Here is a 26,148-nt window from a genome sequence, read left to right on the forward strand (position 1 = left end):
ACATATACACTATTTCATTTGACCTACCCCTCTATCTTTGTCCATCCGAAGAGTGGAGTGGGTAGCTGTGAAGATGTGTGCCCATGTCCAGGAGCCCAGAGGTCCACCTAGGGAGGAGGTGTCAGTACCTAGTGGTGGATGGGTTGTGGTCACTGTTGGATTTAAAATAATATAAAGCTTCCAACAACTCAATAGGAAAAAAAATAATCTCGTTAAAAAATGGGCAAAGGATCTGAATAGACATTTCTCAAAAGAAGACATACAAATGGCCAACAAGTATATAAGAAAATGCTCAACATCATTAGTCATCAGATAAATGCAAATCAAAACTACAAGGAGGTATCATCTCACCCCAGTTAAAATGGCTTTTATCAAAAAGACAGGCAAGGCTGGGCACAGTGGCTCATGCCTAGCACTTTGGGAGGCCGAGGCGGGAAGATCGTTTGAGCTCAGGAGTTCGAGACCAGCCTGAGCAAGAGCAAAACCTCATCTCTGCTAAGAAAAGTAGAAATAAATTAGCTGGACTACTAAAAACATATAGAAAAAATTAGCCGGGCATGGTGATGCATGCCTGTAGTCCCAGCTACTCGGAAGGCTGAGGCAAAAGGATTGCCTGAGCCCAGGAGTTTGAGGTTGCTGTGAGCTAGGCTGACGCCACAGCACTCTAGCCCGGGCAACAAAGCGAGACTCTGTCTCAAAAAAAAAAAAAAAAAAGACAGGCAATAATGAATGCTGGCAAGGATGTGTAGAGCACTTGTACGCTGCCGGTAGGAATGTAAATTAGTGCAACCGTTAAGGAGAACAGTATGGAGGTTCCTCAAAAAACTGAAAATGGAACAACCATATGACCCAGCAATCCTGCTGCTAGGTATATATCCAAAGGAGGGGAATTCAGTATATCGAAAAGGTATCTGCACTCCCATGTTGACTGCAGCACTATTCACAATAGCCAGGATTTGGAATCAAACTGTTCACCAACAGATGAATGGATAAAGAAATGATGGTACATACACACAGTGGAATATTAATTATATAGCCACAAAGAATGAAATCCTGCCATTTGTAACAACATGGATAGAACTGGAGAATGTTATGTTAAATGAAGTAAGCCAAATCCAGAAAGAAAGGTCTCACATGTTCTTACTCTTCCATGGTAGCTAAATGTTAAAACAATTGATGTCATGGAGACAGACAATAGAATGATGATTACCAGAGGATAGGAAGGGTAGCGGGGAAGTGAGGATAAAGTGGGGAAAGTTAATGGGTTACATTCTACAGTTAGATAGAATGAGAACGATATTCCATAGCACAATAAAGTGACTATAATTAACAATAAGGGTATACCTTAAAATAACTGAAAGAGTAGAATTGGAATGTTCCTAACACAAAGAAATGATAAATGCCTGAGGCAATGTATACTCCAATTACCCTGATTTGATTAATTCACATTATGTTCCTGTATCAAAACATCACATGGGCTGGGCTGCTGAGGTGGGAGGATCGCTTGAGGTCAGGAGTTCGAGACCAGCCTGAGCAAAAGCCAGATCCCGTCTCTACTAAAAATAGAAAAAATTAGCTGGACGTGGTGGTGTGCACCTGTAGTCCCAGCTACTCGGGAGGCTGAGGCAGGGGATTGCTTGAGCCCAGGAGTTTGAGGTTGCTGTGAGCTGTGATAAGGCCACTGCACTCCAGCCTGAGCCACAGAGCAAGACTCTGTCTCAAAAAACAAAACAAATAAAAAAATTACTCTGAATTAGTTTCAAACACCCTGCCCCACCCACACCTGTTCCTAAGCCTCCTTCCCCTTTCAGCTGGATTCAGGAGCTGGTTTGTTTTGACTAATTATGTATTGTCAGAAAAGTGATGTTTCAATGGCTTTGTTGGTATTAGGAGTGTGTCTATGCTGACTCTGTCATAAGTAATTCTAAACTTACCTTGAGGAAACTCCTCCCTGACTGCACCCTGCAGAGCGATCTGATCCCTTCTGGGTTCTTTTTTCCTCTGGGGAGTGGCATTGCACCTGGGATAGTTTCTGTGTGGTCAGCTAACCAGCAGCCAGCCTGGGAGGGAGGGAGTTGGGTGGAGCCCCTGCTGCTTCCTGGGCCCTCTTTTTCTGGGGTCACTAGATGGAATGCTGTGACTATCAAGGGTCTTTTGTTGCCACTCTTTGTCTACTTTGGAGGGCAATTTCCAGCTTCCTTCTTGCCAGTTAAGAAAAATACTATACTTTTTGAGATGAATCTTTGGATGGGTGGAGCATTTCGTTAACAGCTCTTCCTCATCGGCCCTTGTCTGTCAGGCTTAGCTGAGATGTACAGCTCATGTATATATTTGGTCATGTTCCTGGAACACAGCTGAAGGGACTGGAGTACACTGTCTGTGGAAAAACTGATGTCCCTTTTGTGTGAGGGTGATAGAAAACATGAGCAGGGGAGAGGATGAGCAACTGAGGCAGCCGCCAACGTGGTGCCCTTATTTTGTCTGCATGCAAAAGTTTACCGAAGGTTTCAGGTAGCAGCAATTTCATTAGCAGACTTCTTAGGCCTGTGTTTCCAATTTTTAAAGTCTTTTCCACCTTCCCTGATCTTAATTTTTACAGATTCATTAGAGTTGAACCAATGATTTATGTCTCTGTTCTTTGTATATGCCTTTGTATTAGTTACCTATTGTTGCATGACAAGTTACCTCAAAACTTAGTGGCTTAAAACAACAACATGCATTTATCATCTCACAGTTTCTGTGGGTCAGGAATCTGGGAGCTGCTTGGCTAGGTGGTTCTACCTCAGGCTCTCTCATGAGGTTGCAGTCGAGGTGTCAGCTGGGGCTACATCATCTGAAGGCTTGATTGTGGCCAGTGGATCTGCTTCTGAGGTGCCTGCCTCACTCACGTTGCTGGCAGGAGGCCTCAGTTCCTCACCATGTGGCCCTCTCCGAAGGGCTGTTAGTGTGTCTTCATGACACGGGAGCTGGCTTCCCCCACAGCAGGTGATTCGAGAGAGGGCATGGTGGATGTCTGTAATGCCCTAGTAGGCAGGCTCATGGGGCCACCTCAGAGGAGGGAGCTGGGCTGCAGCACTCTTCTCTGGAGTTTAAAAACAAAAGGAAGCTCTGAGAAGATGTGTGAGGGGCTGGTGGGGTGCAGGAGGGGTGTGATCTATGAGCCGCAGCTCAGCACAGGTTTTAGATGTGAGAGGAAGGGTGGTCCCAACCCTTGTTGATGCAGCAGCTGTGGATGCTGTTATGATTCATTCTAATTGGGGACACTGGTGTTCAGGGTTAGTGGCTAAAACAAGGGCAGCAGGTCCACAAAGGAATGTACTGTGTTTGGGGGGTACCTTGTGGATCTGAAGCCCTGTACAGGAACCTTTGCTGGATGATGATCTGTGATGGCCCTTGGTGCTTGGAGAGTTCAGAGCTGGTGAGCTCAGCAGTGGGTGCAGCAGGCAGAATGGAGCCCCACAGGCTCATAACAGGGGCTGGGAATGCCTAGGCAGTGGTTGGGGGCATAGGGTTCCCTAGTGGAACTGAGTACCAAGAGATCAGAGCCAAAGTTGGAACTGGCATCTTGGCGGTAGGAGGTCACCGGCAGTCAGGCTGGGCGTGACTGTAGGTTGGCATTCACCCTCGTCTGGAGCGGTGGTGGGTAGGTGTTGGTGGTGTTGGTGTCTAGGCAGGGGTGCAGCAACAGCAGGATGAGGGCTGGATGGGTGGTCATGTGACTCATCCAGGCAGCAGAAGACCAGGTGGTAGCATGGGAGGCTATGAGAAGCTGCCTGTGGTGACTGCCTTGTGAGGAGGGGTTTGAGTTTAGGGGCAGAGGTTACCTGTGTTGGCTGCACAGGTGGTTGGTCTAGGTGGTGATGGTGACCAGCCAGCATTAACCCACTGATTCCACACAACTGCCAGGTAGAGCATTGCTGCCCTGGTTTCACAGAGCAGAGGCAGAGACAACACCTTACTTGCCCATGTTCACACACTGCTGAGGATGAGCCAACGTCTGGTCAGGTCTGGTTGCAGACCATGCTGGTCAGTGCTCTGAGTCAGTTGGCAATCTTCCAGGGCCTTGTGGGCAATGAGGTGTCTGTCCTGACTGCTCAGCTCTGCTGCTGTAGCCTGAAAACAGCCACAGATAGCGCAGAAACAAACACATGGCACTGTGTTCCAATAAAACTTTGTTTATGGACACTGATACTTGAATTTCCTGTAACTTTAGTATATCATGAAATATTCTCCTGAATTTTTTCAGACGTTTGAAAATACAAAAATCTTTCGGGCCAGGCGTGGTGGCTCACACCTGTAATCCTAGCACTCTGGGAGGCCAAGGCGGGAGGATCACGCAAGGTCAGGAGTTCGAGACCAGCCAGAGCAAGAGTGAGACCCTGTCTCTACTAAAAATATAAAGAAATTAGCCAAACAACTAAAAATAGAAAAAAAAATTAGCCGGGCATGGTGGTGCATGCCTGTAGTCCCAGCTACTCGGGAGGCTGACACAGAAGGATTGCTTAAGCCCAGGAGTTTGAGGTTGCTGTGAGCTAGGATAACGCCACAGCACTCACTCTAGCCTGGGCAACAGAGCAAGTCTCTGTCTCAAAAACAAAAGCAAACAAAACAAAAAAAAAATCTTTCTTAGCTCATCAGCCAAACAGAAACAGGCTGTCCCCTACTCTCTGGATCTATGGCTCTCAAACTTGGGGCCACGTTAACAACTCATGAGAAACCTTTAAAGCTCTTGTGCCAGGCCCACCAGATTGAATTGGTGTTGGGTGGGACCTGAGCATCACAGGTGTTAAAACTCCTGGGTTGTCACCATGTGCAGCCAAGGCCCAGAGCCCAGGGATCAGACCTCCATGTGTACATGAATCTCCTGGAGACCTTGTCAAAATGCAGATTCCTGGTAGGCAGGGCTGGGGCAGGGCTTGGGAGTCTGCATCTGTAGTAATGTCCTAGCAGGCAGGTGCCAGCAGCCCGTGTGGCTGGAAGGCCAGGGAAGCCCTGTCTCTTGGCTGTCCAGTGGTTGTTTCCGTCTGCTGGCCTGGGCTGTAACAGAAATCGGGACATACTCCTGGGTGTACTGTTCTTATTGCCCACCCAGGGCTCATGCCTGAAAGATGGGTGCTGTGGCCAGTGAAGAGTGCCAACCTGGGCCTCCTCACCTCCATGCTCAAAGGTGGCACTTGTGTGGGACTCACACTACTGCTGATTTTTCAAGGATGCCTAGCCTGGAAACTGTGTCTTACAAATGATTTATCAATCTTGGAAAAGTATAGTTTTTTTCTCTCTTTTTGCCACTTATCATTTCTTATGTTTACCTAAATATGTTTGCATTGTTTTTACCAGCGCTATTTTTCATTTATGAATTTTCAGGGAGTCACAGCGTCAGTTAGATCCTTTTCTTTGAAGCTTTTATGGGAAATAGTTTCATGATGTGGGAGTAAAAATGTTACACACTAAGTTCTGAAGGGCCATGCATTTGGTTTGAGTTTTATGCATTTAACCTCCTTACTACACCCCTTTCCTGTGTTCACAGGTGTTTGCTGAGCACCCAGATGCTTCAGGTGAGGAGATTGAAGAATTGCTTGGATCCCAGTGGAACATGCTCAATGAGAAGCAGAAAGCACGCTATAACACCAAGTTTGCCCTAGTGACCCCTGCCCAGTCTGAAGAAGATTCTGGTAAACAGAAAACTGCACTAGTATCCTCTGCTTAGGTGCAACATGTGAAGTGTAGCAAACTAAGCTCTGGTGTTGGAACTGTAGGGAAATGTGTCCATCTCCCCAACTCTGACCCATGGTGTTTGGGCCAGCTGCCAGAGTGCCTGTGGTCACAATTAAAGCATCCTCTGCTGTGCACATTTCCCTACTCATCATGAGAGCTGTTCCATGTGATCCTCTGTCTGGCCTATGGGTCCCTTGCTCTTTTCCCCAAGTGAAGCGGGCACTGCAGTCACTGCTGCTGATGGGTCGTGAGGGGTAGGGTAGGCGGAAGGGAGCCAGGTGGTTCCAGGACTCCAGGCCTATGGGATGTGGCTGGGTCAGACTTCAGGCCAGTGGTTACCAGCGACACTGCTCTTCCCATGCTGCTGAGAGCTGTCCTGCCAGTCTCAGTGTGCACTGCCCTAGCATGGAGGTAGTTCCTGCCCTACTGGCTTGAGAGCTTGCAGAGTGAGAAGGGTGACTGGACTGACCTTAAATTTGGGTGTCTTTTGGTTCTTCCTAGGCCTTCAGTTTAAAAACAAAAAGTGGGCTGGGCACAATGGCTCATGCCTGTAATCCTAGCACTTTGAGAGGTTGAGGAGGGAGGATCGCTTGAGGCCAGGAGTTAGTTCAAGATTGCAGTGAGCTATGATTGTGTCACTGTACTCCAGCCTGGGGAACAGAGTGAGACCCTGTCTCAAAAAAAAAAAAAAAAGTACTGCTGTGCTTCAGGCATTGGTAAGAGTTGGGAGACAACACTGTAAGATTTGGAGAAAATGTGTAACAGTGGTCAGATTTGTGATCTGTGTGTGCTTGGATACGTAAGTTGTGGAAAACTGATATTTTAATGTAAAAATAAGTGTGACGTATTTGGGTTTCTGTTTAAAGTAAAAATTCTGTATCTCTCAAAGCTCATCATTGAGGAGATTTGGAGAGGCCAAGCATAGTGTTTCAAGACCCACCTCAAAGGAGGCCCAGAAGTAACCACAGTCTGCCTTGGTGTGCTCAGTTGCGCCCATGGAGCCGCACTGTGTGTGTTGGGCTGGTATCCCACATGCACTCTATCACCTTTCTTTCCTTCAGATGTTTTTATCTTGTTTTAGGGCTTTCTAGATCTCCTCATCAGCTATCTAATTAATCTTAAATCTTATTCGGTTTGCTCAGTGTTCGTTGCAAATACTATGATTTAGAATAGCAAGGATATTCAGGATTTGTGTATTTTCTTTAAAAGGCAATAGTTCACCTCAGCCTTTATCAGTACACTAAATTTAGAGGAGTATCTCTTTTCAGTGACTTGGTTCTTTAAAAATGAGCTGGGTCTTCCTGAAGCCAGATTCAGCTTACTCTTGAAGAGTAAGTGTGAATCTGATTGTATTACATTTTGCCATTTTGGGCTGTTCCTGACCACTTAGTGACAGGAGAAGGGACAGGTGGGGTTTCTGTCCACAGCGTGTGTCAGGTGCACTGGTTCTTGGCTGCTCTTTGTCCTTGACTTCCAGGTGAACCCCGTATGAACAACAAAGATGGTATGCGATGCCTGTGTGTGACCTGACCCTTTGTCTCAGTGTTGGAAATGCAGACAGTTGCCCATACTGCTTATTTCTGTACTAAACAGCTGCTGCCTCATTCTAGGTAGAGGGAGAGGTACTCAGAAGGTGCTTATGTGAAGGACTGTGAGTTCACCTCACTTGTGGGAAGATGAGGCAGCAGGTTGATGTTGCCACTGGCAAGTGTCTGGTTTAATGAGCAGATGCTGATGGAGGGTTCTAGGGAGTCAGGCTGCATGTGCTGCTTGGTGCTCATGTTAGGGCAGTGGCTGAGTGGCTCCTACCATCCACCACTCTGCAGGCCTCTCCTGAGGCTGCCTTTGCGGCCATCCTGCGGTGGTGTAGGAGCAGAGCTTGGTGAGGGCAGCTTGCTGGGCCCTGATCACCTCAGTCTGGAGCCCAGCTCTCTGGTTGCTTGGTTCTTCTCTAGCAGTAACCTTAGGCCAGACCCAAGGTGAGGCTCTGCACATGTTGGCACCCAGGGCAAGGACACTTGTACCTCCTCCAAAGGCCATGCTGGATGCCATGGAGCTTAGCACTCTTGTGCTGGTGTGTTTTGTCCCCAGAAGTAGTGAGATTTGAGGATGACAGTGTCTTTTCACAAGATGTTTGATGAATAATCTGTTAATAAAAAACCCTGAACCTCTGTAAAGCAGTCATGCAAATGAAAATACTGGATTTGTGGTTAAAATAAACATTGGCATGTTCAAATTGATCATCTTTTTAGAATTTGCACTCTTCTCATATTTTATCTTTCAAGATCAGTACTTTTTGGACACGTTAGGTCTTTCATTAGTTGATATTCCTGGGAACACCTAATAATATGTGGCACAAGTCAAGTAAACATGTAGAAAGCCCTTAATTTGCAGATATAAATGTAGTGTTGCTACTTAAAATGCTTATTTAAAGTATTGTATAAATAGTGGCAATTGTATATTTTTTTAAAGTTCAACTTAAATTCTACATGTTAAATTTGAATGTTAACAAGAGATTTTTAAAAATATTGGGTTATATTGAAATTTAATGCTATAATACATTAAAATATAATTATTATAACAAATATCAATGTAATAATCTCTAGATTAGATAAAATATTTTCAGTCCCCAGTTGAGATTTGATGTGTAAGACATAAGCCCTGGAAATCAGCAGGATTATAGGAAATCTGTCATGGGCTGGATCTATGCATTGAAGCTTTGGAGGGCAGCTTTTGGAGTGTTTTTCATGTAAATTTCCCCCATTCCCCATTCTAAGGTAACTTAAATGGGAAAAAAAGAAACCACACAAAGAGGACACAGGACCCTACAGATGGGGTTGAAGTTGAGGATGCACCCAGGAAAAGACTCAGGACGGACAAACACAGTCTTCGGAAGGTAATTATATGGTCTGGGTTTGCCTGGCCTGTTAGAACATGTACCATGTGACCCTTGGTGCCAGTGTTTCCCTACATGAGAATGCAGACAGGACACAGGCAGTGGTCTTCCCAGCTCTCCCAAGGGTGGCACTCAGCAAGTAAGGCTTGCTTTTCTCATGAACCCCACTGAAAAAGGCTGTTGAAGAAAGCAAGTTTTTATCATCCTGGGATGTTAACACAGAAACTGCTGATAATTTGCTATCCAAGAAAACAAACATCCAAACACTTTGAGTAATACTTGATTTTTGGATTGGACAAAATTGTATATTAAAAATAACTCTTGTCTATAGGACTTATATATTCAAGGTGTAAATAATGGATTGACATTAAAGTCCATTAAAGATATATATTATACTTCATTAAAAAGTTAAAGAATCCATTAAAGGCATTGAAAATAGATTTATGAACTCATTTAGTTCATTAGTAATTCACATTACTATTCACTCAGTGGGCATACTAAGCAGGCTGCACAGGCCTATTGCATGCAACAGAGAAAGGAACAGCATAGATATGAAGGCCTAGCTTCACATAAAGGCAGCCCTAGGTCCTTAGACTCTGAGCATATTCCCAGCATGTATCAAGGGACCCGGAAGGGAGTGAAACTGACCAAAGAAACACTGGATTATTCTGTGTAGCATATGGCACTCATGCATATAGTAAAACAGAGCCCTTTTTGAGCATATGATGCAGTGTCAGTTATCTCAACCATCTTTGAGGTCAGTTAGCTTTTTCATGAAGTGTAAGTTTAAATAGACTTTGAACTTTAATTTGAATTTATATTCAGTAATAGTTCTGACAGGGAAGTCATGTACTTACACTTTTGAGTAAAGCTTCATCCTGTCTTTTACTGATTTAAATTAAGATGTTCTTTTTATTGTTTTATTTTGGAGAACGGAAGATAAATCTCACATTGCTAAAGTGTAAATGTGTAGACACCACATCCTCCATCTTATTTCTTTAAAGTCATTTGTAGTTCAGGGAAGCATTTGCATTCTTCTGGGGCACCTGCCATCAGATGGGGTTGTTCAATGATCAAAGTTTTCAGTAATAAGCTAGGTAAAATTCACCTGGAGTCACTAAAGTTTGCAGTTACCAGGAAGCACATCCTTAATATTTCCTCTAGTCACCTACTATTAGAGCAGCCCTTTGCTGGATATCATACTGAAATTGGTTGCTTTGAAATATGTATGTAAATAATATCCCTAAAAAAAGTATGATCCTGGACATTTGAAATAGCAAAATTCACATTAAGTAGCTAGGTAGAAATATTTTTATTAAGTAGTAGCTGAGGAAATAGCACATGATAAAGTAGTGTTATCTCCTCTGGTCTGGTTTTCACAACCCTAAAGCCACACCACATATGATTCCTAATGTGAGTGGAGTACTTCTGATGTGCCGGCACTGTCCCAAGTGCATTCGCCTGCTACTTTGTGCACAGTCCTTATGACCGCCCCCCACTCACTCCCGGCATCCTGTCCACCTGCCCTGCTCTCAGGCAGGTGGGAAATGTGGGGTATGAGTAGTACAGGGACCTGCCTCCTGAGTGCAGGGTAACCCCTAGGCAGTACTTCCCTAGTGCTTTGGAGGCAGGGCATTTTCAACTACATTATTCAAAATCTTGACAAAATGTTCAGTTCATGATCCCTTCTCTCTGTCTTTTATTTTATTTTGGTTTTTTTGCTAATTTCAGTTGTGAAATGTGTTTTACTGATCTTTGTTAGGTATATCTGAAGTTTGTCTCAAATTGGAAATGCTCAATGTAGTGAATTAGACAAGTAATGTTGGATCTAATGTGGCATTGCTGACTTTAACTTAACTGGGCACCTCTTGAGTAGAAGGATAGATTTCCTTAAATGAATACTCTGCTTTGGATTTGGTGGAATGTTTAGGAAGCATGTTGAATACAACTCATGTCAGGTATCTTAACAACATGACTCACCCAGATCACCCTCCTGACAGATGTGAGAGCTGGAGTTGCAAAGAAAAAATTAGTCCAGATCGTGGAAAAAAAATTCTGAGATTGGACAACCATGGATGACTTGTGTATTCGGGACACATTTCCAAAGGAAAAACTTTCTGTCATGAAACTTTTCAACCTGTATTTTTATTCACATGAGATTTCTTTCCTTCCTTTTCTGTCTGTTCTTCTTTTTCTTTTCTTTTTTTCTTTCTTTTTTTTTAAATAATAGAGAGACACAATCACTGACAAAACGGCCAGAACAAGTTCTTACAAGGCCACAGAGGCAGCCTCCTCACTCAAGAGCCAGGCAGGTAATGTGGCCAGTGCTCCTTCCTTCTTGAATAATTCTGGGTGCCTGGGCTGGGCTAGGTGGGTGAACAGGGTGGCCCAGTGGGGGGTGGGCTGAGAGTATGGAGGGGAAGGAGGGGCTGAGGAAGGAGAACAGGGGAGGGGAAGGATCCACAATTAAGCTATAACCCAAAAGAGTAAGAAGGAAAGTAGGTTCTCATGTAGCTGAGAAATAAACTATTTTAATGTATAAGCTGTTTTAAGGATTTGGCTAAATTTTATTGAAGTTTTCTACTGATGTTTTACTTGGCTGTATTGTTTTCAATTTAAAATTTTACTAGAGAAGTGATTTAAACCAGAAATTTTCAGGTTTTTTACTTGATAGTGCCAATTGTTGCTATAAATTTCACCATTCTTCAGTATCCTGATCCTCTGTGTAACTAAAAGTAATGACTAGTTATTTCTATTTCACATGTTAAAGAAGCTAGCTTAAAATGTTTATGAAAAATAACTATCAAAATAATAAAAAGGGTAATCATATTCCATTTTAGTTATCTTTTTGAAATACTGTGTGATAATTTGTAAGGAAGGCTTACTATCTCTCTAACTCTTAATTAGAAAGGAAAACAAAACCTAAGGGAGAGAATAAGTGGAGACTGGGAATGGCTGTTTTTATTGTTTTGCATGAGGTGCTGTACTACTGGTGGTTTTGTTTTCTTTTCTTTTCTTTTTTTTTAAAGAGACAGGGCTGGGCACGGTGGCTCACGCTTGTAATCCTAGCACTCTGGGAGGCCAAGGCTGGAGGATCACTTGAGCTCAGGAGTTTGAGACCAGCCTAAGCAAGAAGATACCCTGTCTCTGCTAAAATAGAAAAATTAGCTGGGGTGCAGTGCCATGCTTCTGTAGTCCCAGCTACTTGGGAGGCTGAGGCAGGAGGATGGCTTGAGCCCAGGAATTTTAGAACAGCTTGGCAACAACAAGACCCTGTCTCTTTAAAAGAATCAATCAATCAATCAATCAGACTGTTAAAAAACATTTATGAGTGATTGGAAATTTGAATGCTGACTAGATATTTGATGATTTGATTTGTAAGTATGATAGTGGTATTGTGGTTATATTTAAACTTTATGCTTTAGAGATTATACTCAATTTTCCATGGATGAAATGATATGTGTGGAATTTGCTTCAGGATAATCTGGCAGGAGGTTGTGGAACCAGGTGTGGATGGAGCCACATTAGCTTCAGGTCAATGGTCTTGGGGCCCAGGCAACAAGGACATGGGGTTCATTGTATAGTTTGTCTGCTTTTGTTTATATTCAGATTTTTCCATGATAAAAAGTTAAGCCAGATGGACAGAGGAACCCAGAAGATTCATCATTAGAACTTCACTTATTTGAGGGGTAATTTTAAAGCAGTAAAGACATTGAGGGTTTAAGATTTCAAACTTTATTTTATAAACCAAAATTATTTTACAGCAACGAAAAATCTGTCTGATGCATGCAAACCACTGAAGAAGCGAAATCGAGCTTCTGCGACAGCATCTTCAGCTCTTGGGTTTAGCAAAAGTTCATCTCCTTCTGCATCCTTAACTGAGAATGAGGTAAAATAATAATGATAATAATCATGATGATAACCATGGCATTCATATGAAGGCCAGCCACTTAGCTACCAAGTTGCAATGTGAGTAATGGGTCACACTTAATAAGCATAACATGGTGTTCTCCATAAATGTAGGTGAGTTTTAAGTCCTCTTAACTATCTAAAATTAATGAAATGGAAATAAATAGTGCATTATTTTAGTCTGAGCGCTTTAAATATAAATACACACACACAGTGTATGTGTAAATGTTCATATATACTTCAGTCTGGATGCAGTTTGTTGTTGAAATCTGTCTTTAAAATGTTGTGTTTCATATAATCCTCACACTGTAAGTTTTCACATGAAAGTAAGTCTGCGTTGGTTCTAGCATGACACACTGTGTCAGTTGAGCTGACACTGGTCATTGTGCACTTATACCAGTTGGGTGAAGAGTGGCTCACATGCCACACTGAACTCCTGTGGCTTCCAGACCTAGGATTGTGGAGGAAGCCAGAGATTTCTTTGTCCTCATGCGTTTCATAGCTTTGGGTCCATGTCTTTGGTCCTTTAAATTCTGGCATATTCTTAGTTACTTGAGTGTTGAGGTGAGTCAGAACTATCATTGTAATATGACTCCTGTTTTCTGGACTTGCAAAATATGTGATAGCAAAATAATAGCTATTTGAGGCTATTACCTGCTATCACTGTAACGTGACATCTAGACTTTATTATCAGATCTAAAGTCTTTGCCATTGCTAAAAACAAAACAAAAAACAGATGGCCACACAATGTAAATGTGACCACTTTTTTATCCAGAGGTAGTTTTGGTTTCCTGATCTTAGTGATAACCTTCATGCAGCTTGCTTTGAAGTTTTAATTTCTTGTTATCTTGTTCCCTGTGATTCTGTTTTTCTCATTGTAAACATGAGTCCTGTTTTTATATTTATGAGGAGATAGGCCTTTTTGAAATAAGATAGTGAGGCAGAGGCTAGATAGGCCTCTTACTCGTGCTGGGTCAGAAGGCCCACGGTCCCCAGGAGGGATGGGGTGTGCCTCAACTGTCTCCTCCTGTTAGAGAAGGGATAGGCCTTCCAGTGTATGAAGCTGCCCAGAGAGCGCTGCCCTCGCCGTTGTGAACCCTCAGTGCTGGTGCAAATACTAAATTCTACTCCTTTGAGTGGAATTTTCTTCAGTGGCTCAAACCAACTCAGTAGTGGTCAAGAGCTGCTCACATATGTAGGACTGGGGCTTATAGTTGATATGTATAGATAACTAAACATTTCTTATATTTGGGCAGATTTGAGAAAATACAGTAAGAATTCCTTACTGAACTTCCAGGAGCTTACTAAAACACGAAAAGCCAAATTTTATGCAAAATTTTTTCTTTTTCCTTTCTTGTCCAAATTCAGGTTAGTATCCTAGAAAATTAAATGAAAGGTAGTCTACAATTCCAAAAGAACATTAAAAATAAAAAGTTCTAGTTCTCTAGACCCTTTCATTTAAGTTGGCATTTTTGTTTTAAAAAAAATTTTAATGAGGGTTTTTTTTTTTGTATCATATTTTGGTCCACTTATCTGGGTGAGTTTTTATGTATACTGTTGTCAGGTACAATAGAAAGAACACTGAGGCTGCTGAAATCCTGTCTGTGGTTCCTGATCATAAATCCTGTGTATTAGAGTCTTTGGTTTAGAGTAACACATGGGCTGAGATGGGCAAGGGTGAAGGCTGAACAAACTGGTTAGGCATGCCTGTGAGTCAGGGGAGTTTAATCTTTCTGGCTTAGACAGTTGTTCTGAACATGGGGAAACTTAGATAAAACATTTTATAATTATTAGACTTAACTGATTTTAAATTCTTTAGAATAGATTATTAAATACATTTATATTATATATTAAATACATGAAATTCATATACCTTCTTACATTTGAAGGTGATGCATAGATCCCATAGTATGCATTATGTTCCTTATATAAAAATATTTAAATTACTAGGCATTTTCCATTAGGCTACTTTTGTGTGGCTTATATAAATTTTACATTAAAGTTAATTTTTATAGAATTATACTATTAATTAAAACAGCTTTAGTCAAACAGATAGACTTGTCTATAATGTGTTAACACTACTGAACTGTAGTAAATGTTTACAATGTATATAATGCTGAATGCCTGTTAGCAGTATGAGGCAAAGTGTAGTGTTATAAAAAAAAAAACCAAAAAATACTTCTGGGCCTGGTTCTGACATAAGTGACCATGGGAATTGCTTTTTGGGGGTTCAGACTGACCACCTATTTGGGTTATGTACCTTTTGCATGTTTATATTTCCTTCCTTTCATCACACTTGATTGAAATAAGAGATTTTCATAGGATTGGTATTTCAAGACATTTTAGGTCATGTTGTGGTTTAAATTCCTCTTGGAAAAGGTATATATGATGAATAAAATTTATATTGGAATAATTATTACATGGTGCTACATCACCCCGATGAAGAGAATAGATTAAAATTACACACTTGCATGACAAAGGCCTGTGAAGGAATTAATGTGATTTAAGTGTTTTGTAACTTCATTTCTTATTCCCTTAGTAGAGCAAATTCTTATTTTTTTCGCCTTCACTGGTAACAGCTTTTATGGGAGCCCACATCAGTCAAGTTGGATTTGAACTCAGCTGCCCTGTACTGCACTTAAAATGATGTAATATTCCAGGATGCCTGCTGCAGGTGGTGTATCATCGTACACACTAAGTGACATTTCTATCACAATCATTTTATGGAAGATGTGTGATAATCTGTTTTTACTGGTATTAATAAACACATACAATGAAGAAAACAGATAACAAATTTTAAGACCAAGGTAAGATACCTAATCAAGGCCATTTACTCAATCACATTCATCTCATAACAGAAACACATTCATATTCCAATGGTCAATGTAGATTTCAGTTGAAAAGCAGGCCCTTCAATCAGGGGCTGTCCAGAGCTGCAACAGTGACACTGCACAGAAGGGGTGGTCCTGCTAGAGGTCGTTTTCTCCTCTGGTTCATAACTTACTGAATTTTTATTGAAAAGTGTCAGCATCTGTACCTTCAAAAACAAAGAACAAATAGTACACATTAAAAGGGGTCTTTGTCTACTATTCTCATTGCCAATGAAATGTATTCAAGACTGTAGATACTAAACTAATTTCCAGCATAAAAGGCAGGAAGAGTTTTGATTCTGTCCTTTTTTACTAAACAGTTTTACTATGACACTAGATATAATAAATTTTTAGGAAAAAATACCATTTAAAGTATCATTGTGAACCATTTAACTCTTTTGATTCAAGGACAGATGTATGTATGTGTGTGTGTGTGTGTGTGTGTGTGTGTGTGTGTGTGTGTGTGTGTGTGTGTATCTCTAAGGGATACTGTAATCAGGTTATTTATACCAGCCACTTCATTACTTGCTTTTATAGAACATCAGCCCTCATGTTTCAGTGTCTTAATCTTGGGTGAGCAGCCTGGTGTCGTGCCCCCAGGTTGTCCGCATGTTTGCATGGCGAGGAAAAGGCTTCACTTGCCCTTCAGGTCGTAGATGCAGAATGCATGCTAGTCACAGTACCATGTGAATAGCCTGCACTTCATTCTCAGCAGACTCTTCAGCTGTGTTTTACCTTTAATGAAACTTTCTGACTAATACTTCTGTTCCAAACCATTAAATGATGTAACGCATGTAACATACTTAGGGCGCCTGTGCCTGGCAAGGACTACATGGTTCGCTGTTGTGACGGTAACGGTCTAACAATAAAAATAATAAAATCGCCATCATTCTATTTTTATCCACAAGTATAAATTTTGCTTTGGCATGAAAAGTGGTCCCCTTGACTGCATTATGCATGTGGGGACAGAATAAACCCAGAAGTCGCAGAATGCTGGATTTGTTTGTGTGGCACTTTAGGGAGCTGGATGGTGTGGCTGAGGACTGGTTGGGTTGCTCTGCTGCCTGTGCTCAAATGTTGTGGGATACATGGCCTCAAAGATGGCCGAGGTGCAATCTAAGTTGGAATATTCCTAAAGGACATGAAAAAGCTTAAGAGTAAATTTAAAATTCTCAAAATAGGCCGGGCGCGGTGGCTCATGCCTGTAATCCTAGCACTCTGGGAGGCCAAGGCAGGAGGGATCGTTTGAGCTCAAGAGTTCAAGACCAGCCTGAGCAAGAGCGAGACCCCGTCTCTACTAAAAATAGAAAGAAATTAGCTGAACAATTAAAAATATATAGAAAAAATTAGCTGGGCATGGTGGCACATGCCTGTAGTCCCAGCTACTCTGGAGGCTGAAGGATTACCTGAACCCAGGAGTTTGAGGTTGCAGTGAGCTAGGCTGATGCCATGGCACTCTAGCCTGGGCAACAGAGTGAGACTCTGTCTCAAAAAAAAAAAAAATAAATAAATAAATAAAATTCTCAAAATAAAAAATCACTAAATTTAAAGATGTGGGGAAAAAATGACATAAAAATGGCCGTGATTCAAGAAGTGATCACTCTAGTCTGAAAGGCTTTTGGCAAGAATTAAGGGATTTCATCTGAAATTATAGCATGATGAATTTTGAGTGGGTGGCCAGCCAGCTAGGCCATATGTGATATAGGCTTTAGAAGTCAGCCATGGCATGAGTACTTTCCTCTCTGTCATGGAGAAGGGGAGACACTTTAGAATGGCTGAATGGTGTACACAGAATGGCATAAAATCAGCCTCAGCTGGGAGCCTGGGGGAGCAAGGATGGAAATTATGCAGTATTTCCCAACTTCAGGAGATAGCACCCTCTGAGACATTTGGAGGGTGACCAGATAGGCCGAGGCAGGTGTACTACACACTCTGCAGTGAACTGTCCCACTCCAGATGCCAGGAGTGGTCTCGTTACGGAGGAGCAGAGCTTCCTGAGGGCAGTGAGTGGAAAGGACTCTTGTTTGAAAGAGCTTAGGGAGGAGCAATAGTTTGTCTGCCAAGAGTACAAAAATTCATTATGCTACGAATTTAACATGGAATTCCTTCATTTCCTAGAAATATCAAAATAGCAACAATACATTCTAGCCTTAAGTCATTTGAATTTCCCGTCGTCCAGATTAGTTTGCCTGTGTTGTCCATAAGGCCGTTCTAGTGATCTCATTTGATTTGCTTCCGATCATCTTTCATACACCACGTTTGTGCCTGTTGGGGGGAGGTAGCTCTCTAGTATAAAAACTGAGGCATTCAGGAGAAATGAAAAATTATCACAATATATAAAAGTTCAGATTGTAGCTGTTCTAAAATCGAAAGTACTCCATTGTGATAGAGTAGGTGCACATGTTAGCAGTAGAGGTCCTGCATTGTTTTTCTGAGACAGATCTGAGAGCCACTGGGCTGCCAAGTCTTTCAATATCCACATTTAAAACTGCTCCACCTGCTATAGATGGATTTCTGTCTCTCTTGGGGGCCTTTCTTCAGAGTTCATCCATAAGTTAAATGTCTTTTTCCAGTCATGCTGACTTTAGGTGTAGTTATATCTCAGTACTCTCTTTAGTATACATTATATCTATTATATCTGTATCTCCCAGCTGAAAATAACTCCAGTATTTTTAAGAGGATATTCCTGAAAATCACCAAGAAACCTAAGTGGAGTTTCATGATACGGAAGCAAAGTTTTATATAATAGAAGTCAGAGGGTGGCTCTGTGCACTGCACGGAGTCCTGGGGCAGGAACCAGGAGCCCTGTCTGCCTCATTGCCTCCGAGGAGGGTTGGCCTACTTTTGCCATCAGAGGAAGTGGCCTAAGTGATCCCCATGAAGGCCTTAGCTTTAGACATATCTGATCCCTTGGTTTTGGTTAGAATAGTTCATGCAGAAGCATAGGAAGATTTAAAATGGGGTGTTCAGGGATTGGGGAGCAGGAAGCAGGCACAGCTGTTTTGAGAGGCTTACATAGTTGTGGATGTTAACAGCTGAATATATGTGGGGGAAAGAAGAAGAAAACTTGGTGTGGGACCTGAACTGTCAGGAACAAGTTTATGAGTCCCGTGATTGCTTGGCTGTGACCTCCTTGCCCAAGTTTTGTGCCCAGAGGTGTGTAAGAGTGGCCAGACCTTAGGGCCAGGCAGAACAAACATCAGCTAAATGGTGAGTGGCTCTAATACCTGCTGATAGTCTGTCACAGAAATGTTTTTAAAAAGAAAATAAAGAGTGTTAATTAGCATCTAGTTCAGAAACAAACAAACTTGCCCGTGGATGTATATAAAATTAAAATGATTAGAAAATGCCCTTGAGAAGGTTCCCGCCCAGAGCCTGAGTGAGTATGTGATGTGCCTGCTGTGGCAAGGCTGAGCTGCGGTTTTGTCCACACTTTCAGTCCTGGTGTGGGTACGGGTATGAGTATTTCCGAGTGAGAGAAAAGTCCTTGGTTCATTTGATCCAGTTGAATAGAAACAAGCTCTTTTGACGAGTTAGTGGTAACTGATGTCAGTTTTATGTATGGGCCTGAGCTGTGCCCGGAAGGCTGGTCTAAAGCAGAGGCATCCCTTCCCTGGGGAGAACACTTCTCTGATAGCAGAAGGTGAAAAATGTGATTGTTCTGACTTTGGCAAGTTTGCTTCATTTTTTTCCAGCATAACACACTTGATTTGATTTCTAACATAACATACTTCTCAAACATCTGTCCCCTTTAAATTGTTAATTCATTTTAAAGATTCTCCTGGCCAGGTTTTTGTGCACAGACTTAGATTATAAGGCTAAATTATAGTTTTTTGCTGGAGAAAGCAAAATCCCACTATCTTATTAGAAAAGGTTTCTCAAAATGCTCTCAGAGCTGTTACTGGCTTCTTTATTAACTTCTAAAGTTTTTGGTTGTTTTTTTTTACGGAAATATACTGACTCCTATGTATTTTAGGATTTTAGGTCAATGAAATTGATTTTGTCCCCTTTAGATACTGTTCTTTTTTTTTTTTTTAACTAATCAAGTGCAGTAGAGAAGGGAGAAGATACTGTTCTTATTGCTTTACCTAGAATAATAGAAATTACCACTAACTTACCTGCTAGTGATATAAAATTGACTATCCTTAGCAGGTAGAAAATTGTGAGTCTCTTATTCATCTCATTTGTTGTACTGGAAGGGTAAGGGGCATTTTCACCAGCAAGGGCATCCCTCCAACAACCCAACAGGCCTCATCTTGTTAGATACCTCTGTAACTACATGGTTACACGTTAGATCCACATTAGAAGTTTTTCTAGTCTGCTTACAGTTGTTGGACTTGTTGCATATCACTCTTTGCCAGTATTTTGAAGCATGCTAACTAGACATATTGTGTTGTCAAGAAATGACTGATGTGGGGACAGAGGTCTTGGCCCAGCTGGAGGAAGTGGGGGTGGAGGGCCGTAGGCAGTTTTGTCATTGTTTTCAAGTCCTCCACAGACCATGCACAGCCTGTTGCCTGCAGCTGGTCAGACCAGGCCCCTCCCAAGTGCACTCCCCATGGGATGGCCACTGCTCAGGGCACAGCCAGGACAAAGCTGGGTTGATAGGACATTTTAAAGACTCATTTTACCTCTGACAAAGGCATGGCCTGACTTTGCAGCCATAGCCACCACTTGCTTCTCGTGGCTGCCTTCTTGGGGCTGTTGGATGACACAGAAGTCCACGTAGGTTAGAAGATGACTGTGAAGCACAATGATGTTCTGTGAACTGGAGATTTTTTATGTTCTCAATGAGTCACGCCTTGCCCTAACCCTAGAATTTAGGATCAGCTAGGAAGGTTCTAGTCTATATAACCTAGAAGGGTCATTTTAATAAAAAATTATTATGAATTATAGTATTTTAGATGATGAGTGACTTATTTTAAAATTAATTCCACTTTAATATTTCACTGTGATGTTAACTTGGAAGACCTGCTTGAGATCAGTCTTTTAAATTAATTTTAAACTCATTAAATCTGCTAAGAACAGGGTTCTTACAATTTGTAAATCCAAAACACTGTGTGAAAGTACTTCTAGTTATCAATTTCTTCCTTTACAAAAGCATAACTTAAACATGAAAATAATGTTGGTTTATAGAAATATTTGTTGTTCAAGGTCTGTAATTGTATTTCAAAAATGATGTAGCATTCAAGTTGTGAAGGGATTTATTTTGTCAAAAACTTAAAAACTCAATGTGTATGACACCACTCCGAAGAGTAGGGGACTGCTTTGCAGTCACGGCAGGTGACACTTGACTGCGGTTCACGTAAGTCACCCTGAACAGCCATGTGGCTTTTAGCAGTTGGTTGAAATGTATGCCCTAGGCTACATTATGTTTGGTAACATCATCTTGAAAAGTCCCTGCTATATATCAAGGAGACTGCTTTCCCTGCCCCGACGGAATGTATTTCTAAGGCAAATAGGCAACTCCATACTGTCTCATACTGAGTAGAGAGTGGAGAAAGTATTTCAGACTCAAGAAAACTCAAAAGTCAGGAACTAAGCTACTCGGAAATCCGTGCCACAAGCGTGGCCATGGTGGACATGGGAAGCGACGGGAAATTCTTGACAGTCTATGTCCATTCAGTCACTGCACTTTTCTCTTTCCAAATGCACCCTGTTGGACATGGAATAGATCATAGATGTCTAGACTGAGATCTGGGACTGTGTTGGGACCGCACAGGTGATCGTGTCACGTCCACAAATGGCGTCTCCGAGTGAGTCACGTCACCTGGGGTGTGGAGGTGGTGCCTGCCGCTGGAGTAAGGCCCGTTGTGTGATGCCTGTGTACTTTGCTCTTCTTGCGGGGTTTGCTGATCGGAGAGCACTGGATCCTTCTCCACTGTGGCTAGTTTTTTGTCCAGTCGCTGGGAAGGGGAGTGGTGGGGTAAACGTTGGAACCTTCTGCAATCTGTGTCATGGACTGTAATGTTGTAAGGTCTGTATTCTGTATGTGGATCTCAGACCCCAATCAGGAAAAGAGCCTCATGTGTGTCCTAACATTTATATTTCCATTCAAAATATGTATTTCAGTGTTTATTTCCTCAAAACAGACTTTGTTAATTTAGTAAATATCTCCAAGTGGAAACGTGCTAACTTTTTCTGTAAATCTTAAATAAAAGGTGCTGTTCCTTCCTCTGATCCAGGACTGGTTTGTGTTTTCTGTCTTTCTCTCCATGCATTTTTTTCTCTTTTTTAGCTTTTAAATTTGTTCCAGCCATGTGAAGGAAAGAGCATGGGTTGGTGGTAGCTCATGGGGCTCTTTTTCCTTGAGCCCAAGTGGAGGCCCCTTTCCGTGGGCTATCATTCCTCTCTTAGTCAGATGGGTCAGCTTTGGGCAGCCACGTGGGCGACTCTGAGTGGGGCCCCAGCCAGACAGGGAGGCCGTTGCCTCCCAATGCCCCAGGCTCCCCCAACACCCACCTCAGAAGCACTTAGCCCCTTCCTGTGACCCTGTATCTGATGGACATATTAGATTTGGGGTTTGAACTCAGATATTTCAAGTGGCCTCTTTGCGGATGTTAACGTGACAGTGCAGGAGGTGAGCCAGCCTCGAGGGTGGGCTGCAGCCCCTACAGGCTCCCAGCTAGCCTCACAGTGACAGAGTCTCACCGTGGGGCAATGCACTGATTTAGTGTTGTTCATGCTACTATTTCCATCTTCCTGGACAAGGTGAGGAAATCAAGTTTAAAAGGCAACTTTTTCTTTAGGCTGTGCTATTACCAGATGTGTCTAGTGAGGCTAGAAGAATAACCCATTCGCCAGTCAGGGCCAGCAGAAGCCCACAGAAGTCAGCCAACTTTAATGCTAATTTAAAGTCAACAAAAACTCCTGTGTTTATTTTTAATTTTTTTTCTTCCAGTGCTCCCTGTGATTTCAGTGAGCTAAATCTGGGAAAAGCTCATTGATAAGGCTACAGGATTGATCAGAATCCCTGGTGGGTTCATTCTTGTTTTTTAACGTGGCCCTATTTCAACTTCTAGCTTTGTGTTCATTAACAAACAGCAAGCCTATAATGTAATTACTTGTTGTGAGTATTGAGGTGTACAGGAAATAGAGTTCTGTTTCATCTCTAAAATTAAATTTTGACACTTATTTACCTAACATCAAATAAAAACCAAATATTTTTAACACCTGAATTTGATAGACAAGAAGGTTTTCTATTTTATTAATTTGAACATTTACTGCTTGTCAAGCGAGGGCAAAATGCTATGTACAACAAGGGTGAGGCTTGGGCCTGGTCTTAATCATCTCTATTAAATGAAGGACAGACGGATGAACTACAGCCTAAAAATCATTCCGTTTGCTCAGAAATTCCACTTCTTTCTCCCGGGCCTTTTATTTAGACTCAAATGTTAGCAAAGTAGGCATTATGTTACCTTCCCTTTTCCTGCCTTACCTGCTCTGCTGGGCAGGAGTGAATGAACTAAGAATCTCAGGGAAGATGTGGCCATGGGAGGAAGAAGAGCAGCAGGGCCATTTGCCTTCGGGTGTGAACGAAGACCCCTGGCCTCTGGGTCAGCACACCAGTGGGAGCACACTCTTCTGGAAGGGCTCATGGTCTCCACCTAGGCAACAGCGGGACAGCACAGTCACCTGATGAGACCTTACGTTTGACAATTCATCTTGGTTCCTTTAAAAATTCATTTGGCACTAACATGTTTTTCTTACCTAAAAATAGTAGGAACTGAACAGTTGGGTAAGAAAGGTCACAATTCTCTGTCCCAAAGCCCGTCTTAGTTCACCTATTAGAGCAAATTGGATTTTCATGACTTATTTCATTTTTAAGGAATATGCCTCATATATACATATGTATGCTAAATATTGAGTAGGATAAAGTTCGTTTTGAATTTTCTATACAGCTCAATTGACAAGTGGTATTATCACAAAAACCAGTTGATGATGGGAGTCACTGGCAGTGATGGGTGTTGAGAAAGACTCTAGGAGATGAGGCCAGGTGGGGCGAGTCTCTGAAGGGGGCAGCCACTCACTGTTTTCTGCGACTAGTGAACTGTCGTCCACCTTCCTTCATCTCTAGGTCTCAGACAGCCTGGGAGACGAGCCTTCGGAGTCACCATATGAAAGTGCAGATGAAACACAGACTGAAGTGTCCATCTCATCTAAAAAGTCTGAGCGAGGAGTGACTGCCAAAAAGGAGTACGTGTGTCAGGTGAGGGGAAGGCAGCGTCTGCTCTGTCCATGATGGCACCTGCCGAGGGCTGTGGGTACAGCAGAGCCAGGCTGCAGCATCTCTCTCCTCCCTCCAGAGCCTCCCCAGCCCCATCCTCTCTCACTGATCTCTGTTTTGAAAGAGCTAGGCCACTAGCACAGTCCTCGGATTAAGTTGCCTCAGCTAGCATCCTTTGTTCACGTGCAGGATGTGTGTTTCATACACATGTCACATATAACATACACATCTAAAGGTCATATGTTAGAAGAGGTGGGGGTGCTAGGCTGATCTGGTCTCACTGTTAACACCACACTGGGTGGGCCATGCTAAGTGACTAAGGTGGATGTCAGCCAACCTGTGCTCAGGGGGCAGGAGTGCACACAGTAATGAGGGCCCAGGTTGGTGTCCTGTTGGCACAGTGCCCTTGGATAGGTCATCTGACTTCTCTGCCTTAGCCCCTGCCCCATCCATAAGGTAGAAATAAAGTTGGACCTTCTGTGCAGGGCTGGTGATACGTGAGAAATGCTAGCACTGTGCCTCACCTGCAGCCAGCTCAGTACCTGTCACCTGCTCTAGGATGACTGATTTTTGATGAAAATGTGCTGTGGGTTTTCTTGATTTCCAAATCTGAGTTGAAACATCTTGAATGTACCCTTCAGGGTTTTGATCCTGTTGTTTCCTTCACCATTGCTGAGGGACTGACTCCTTTCTGTAATGCATCATCTGGTTTCGATCTGATACTGTATTTATTATGGGTTCTGCTCAAGCTAGACATTTCACTAGACACCTGTGGTTATACTTCTTTGAGTAACAAAACAGGATTTTCTACCATTGGAGACAATCAAACTGTCCCCTTGTGGTAAGGAAGAGTGCAGAAGGGACTCGTGCTGGGTTGGCTCATGTGGCCCCTTTCTGTCCCCACAGCTATGTGAGAAGACAGGCAGCCTCTTGTTGTGTGAAGGCCCCTGCTGTGGAGCTTTCCACCTCTCCTGCCTCGGGCTTTCCCGGAGACCAGAAGGGAGGTTCACCTGTAGCGAGTGCACCTCAGGCAAGTTCTGTTGCTTCTAAGGCTTGTTCCCAAGGGTGGGCAGTTCTGCAGCTCAACTGGCCACCTTTTCCTCCACTCCCTTCACTATTGTTGTCCTGAGACACTAGCAGAGAACAGGCTTCCTCCCCGACACCACCACCTGTCCCTCAGGGGAGTCTGCAGTCTATACCTGGCAGGTGTGATCACCTCTCAGAGGGCCCCTCAGTTTCCTCTCTGATTTCAGTTGTGTGTGTTCCCCTGGGTACATCCTCATCAGATGGTAGGCCTTACTACTTCAGTGAGATGACCAGTTTGGTATACAGTGACTGACTGAGGGAGGGGATATCAGGTTGTGGGCTTTGCCCCACCCTTCCCATGGGCTGGCCTGAGCCTTGTTCTGTCTGTGAGGCGGCCATCATGGGCACTGCAGCTCTAGACAGCCCGGCATTGCTAGTGCAGGTAACCTGGTTGGTCGCAGAATGCTGAAATTCATAGGTGCATGGAGTTCTTTATGAAGACAAGGTATCTATTTGAGCTTCAGTTCAGCAGAAGGAACAGCTGAACCTGAGTGGTCAGAACTTTAGTTCTGTAGCTGCATTACCGTATCAGGTTTCTCCGTGCAAGTCTGGGGCCATGGTGGGCAGATGGGCTGCACAGCCGTGGCCCTGTCTGTTTGCCAGGCCTGAGGGCTCTCCTGGCTCTTGTCAGAAAACATCCTGGGTCAGGGAGATTCCTGGAGAGGCCCTGAGCCAAGGCAGCTTGGCCGCAGCTCCTCACCTCTGAGGTGGCTGCCTGTGATCATGAATGATGCTGCATCATGCTCTCAAGGAGGAAAAGCCTTTCTTCAGAGGAGCCCCTTCCCTCGAGCTTCTTGCCTGCTAGAGTGAGCCTCCCCAGCTAGGCTGCCTAGTACAACTGTCCTGTATTTACGGTGAAGCTGGAGCTCAGATCACAGCAAGGTAACCCTTGATGGCTGGATTTTTTTTCTGAAGAGTGCTTGGACTAGTTAGCAGGGTTGGAAATAGAGCCAGATGCTTTAGCAACATGGGCTGCATCCACAAAAAACCTGCTTGATTTAGCGGCCTAGAACTATAGTTTAATTCTTATTGATTTACTTCTCTCTCCACCCCTTTAACCATTTGTTAGGGATTCACTCGTGTTTCGTGTGTAAGGAGAGCAAGACAGATGTTAAGCGCTGTGTCGTAACTCAGTGTGGGAAATTTTACCATGAGGCGTGTGTGAGGAAATTCCCTCTGACGGTGTTTGAGAGCCGAGGCTTCCGCTGCCCCCTGCATAGCTGTGTGAGCTGCCATGCTTCAAACCCTGCAAACCCAAGGCCGTCGAAAGGTACAACTGTGCCTCCATTGTCCCATAGGTGCTTTGAGAGGTGGGCGTGGCCTGGCAGCTTTTGGGTTTGTCACCAAAGATCATTAATCCTAGTTACTGACTTGATGCGGGTTGGGTTAGGGTTTCCTTTGACAGAGGACCTGCCCCCTATTCTCCTTTCCCTCCTAAATACCAT

General features: G+C 43.1%; 1 protein-coding gene across 4 annotated transcripts in view; it reads left to right on the forward strand.

The window, feature by feature from the left end:
• Nucleotides 1-26,148, forward strand: part of NSD2 (nuclear receptor binding SET domain protein 2) — an 89,108-nt gene that overhangs the window by 41,156 nt on the left and 21,804 nt on the right. For 3 of the 4 annotated variants that reach the window (XM_045529191.1, XM_045529193.1, XM_045529192.1), the window contains exons 6-12: nucleotides 5,528-5,672; nucleotides 8,493-8,611; nucleotides 10,842-10,923; nucleotides 12,376-12,500; nucleotides 23,468-23,599; nucleotides 24,524-24,647; nucleotides 25,773-25,973. In XM_045529191.1, coding sequence (XP_045385147.1) covers nucleotides 5,528-5,672; nucleotides 8,493-8,611; nucleotides 10,842-10,923; nucleotides 12,376-12,500; nucleotides 23,468-23,599; nucleotides 24,524-24,647; nucleotides 25,773-25,973 — 928 coding nt within the window. Of the gene's footprint in view, nucleotides 1-5,527; nucleotides 5,673-8,492; nucleotides 8,612-10,841; nucleotides 10,924-12,375; nucleotides 12,501-15,099; nucleotides 15,299-23,467; nucleotides 23,600-24,523; nucleotides 24,648-25,772; nucleotides 25,974-26,148 lie in introns of those variants that run through there. The other variant, XM_045529194.1, reaches the window with a different exon arrangement.

This window comes from Lemur catta, chromosome 17 (assembly GCF_020740605.2).
Source record: "Lemur catta isolate mLemCat1 chromosome 17, mLemCat1.pri, whole genome shotgun sequence".
NCBI classification, from domain to species: Eukaryota; Metazoa; Chordata; class Mammalia; order Primates; family Lemuridae; genus Lemur; species Lemur catta.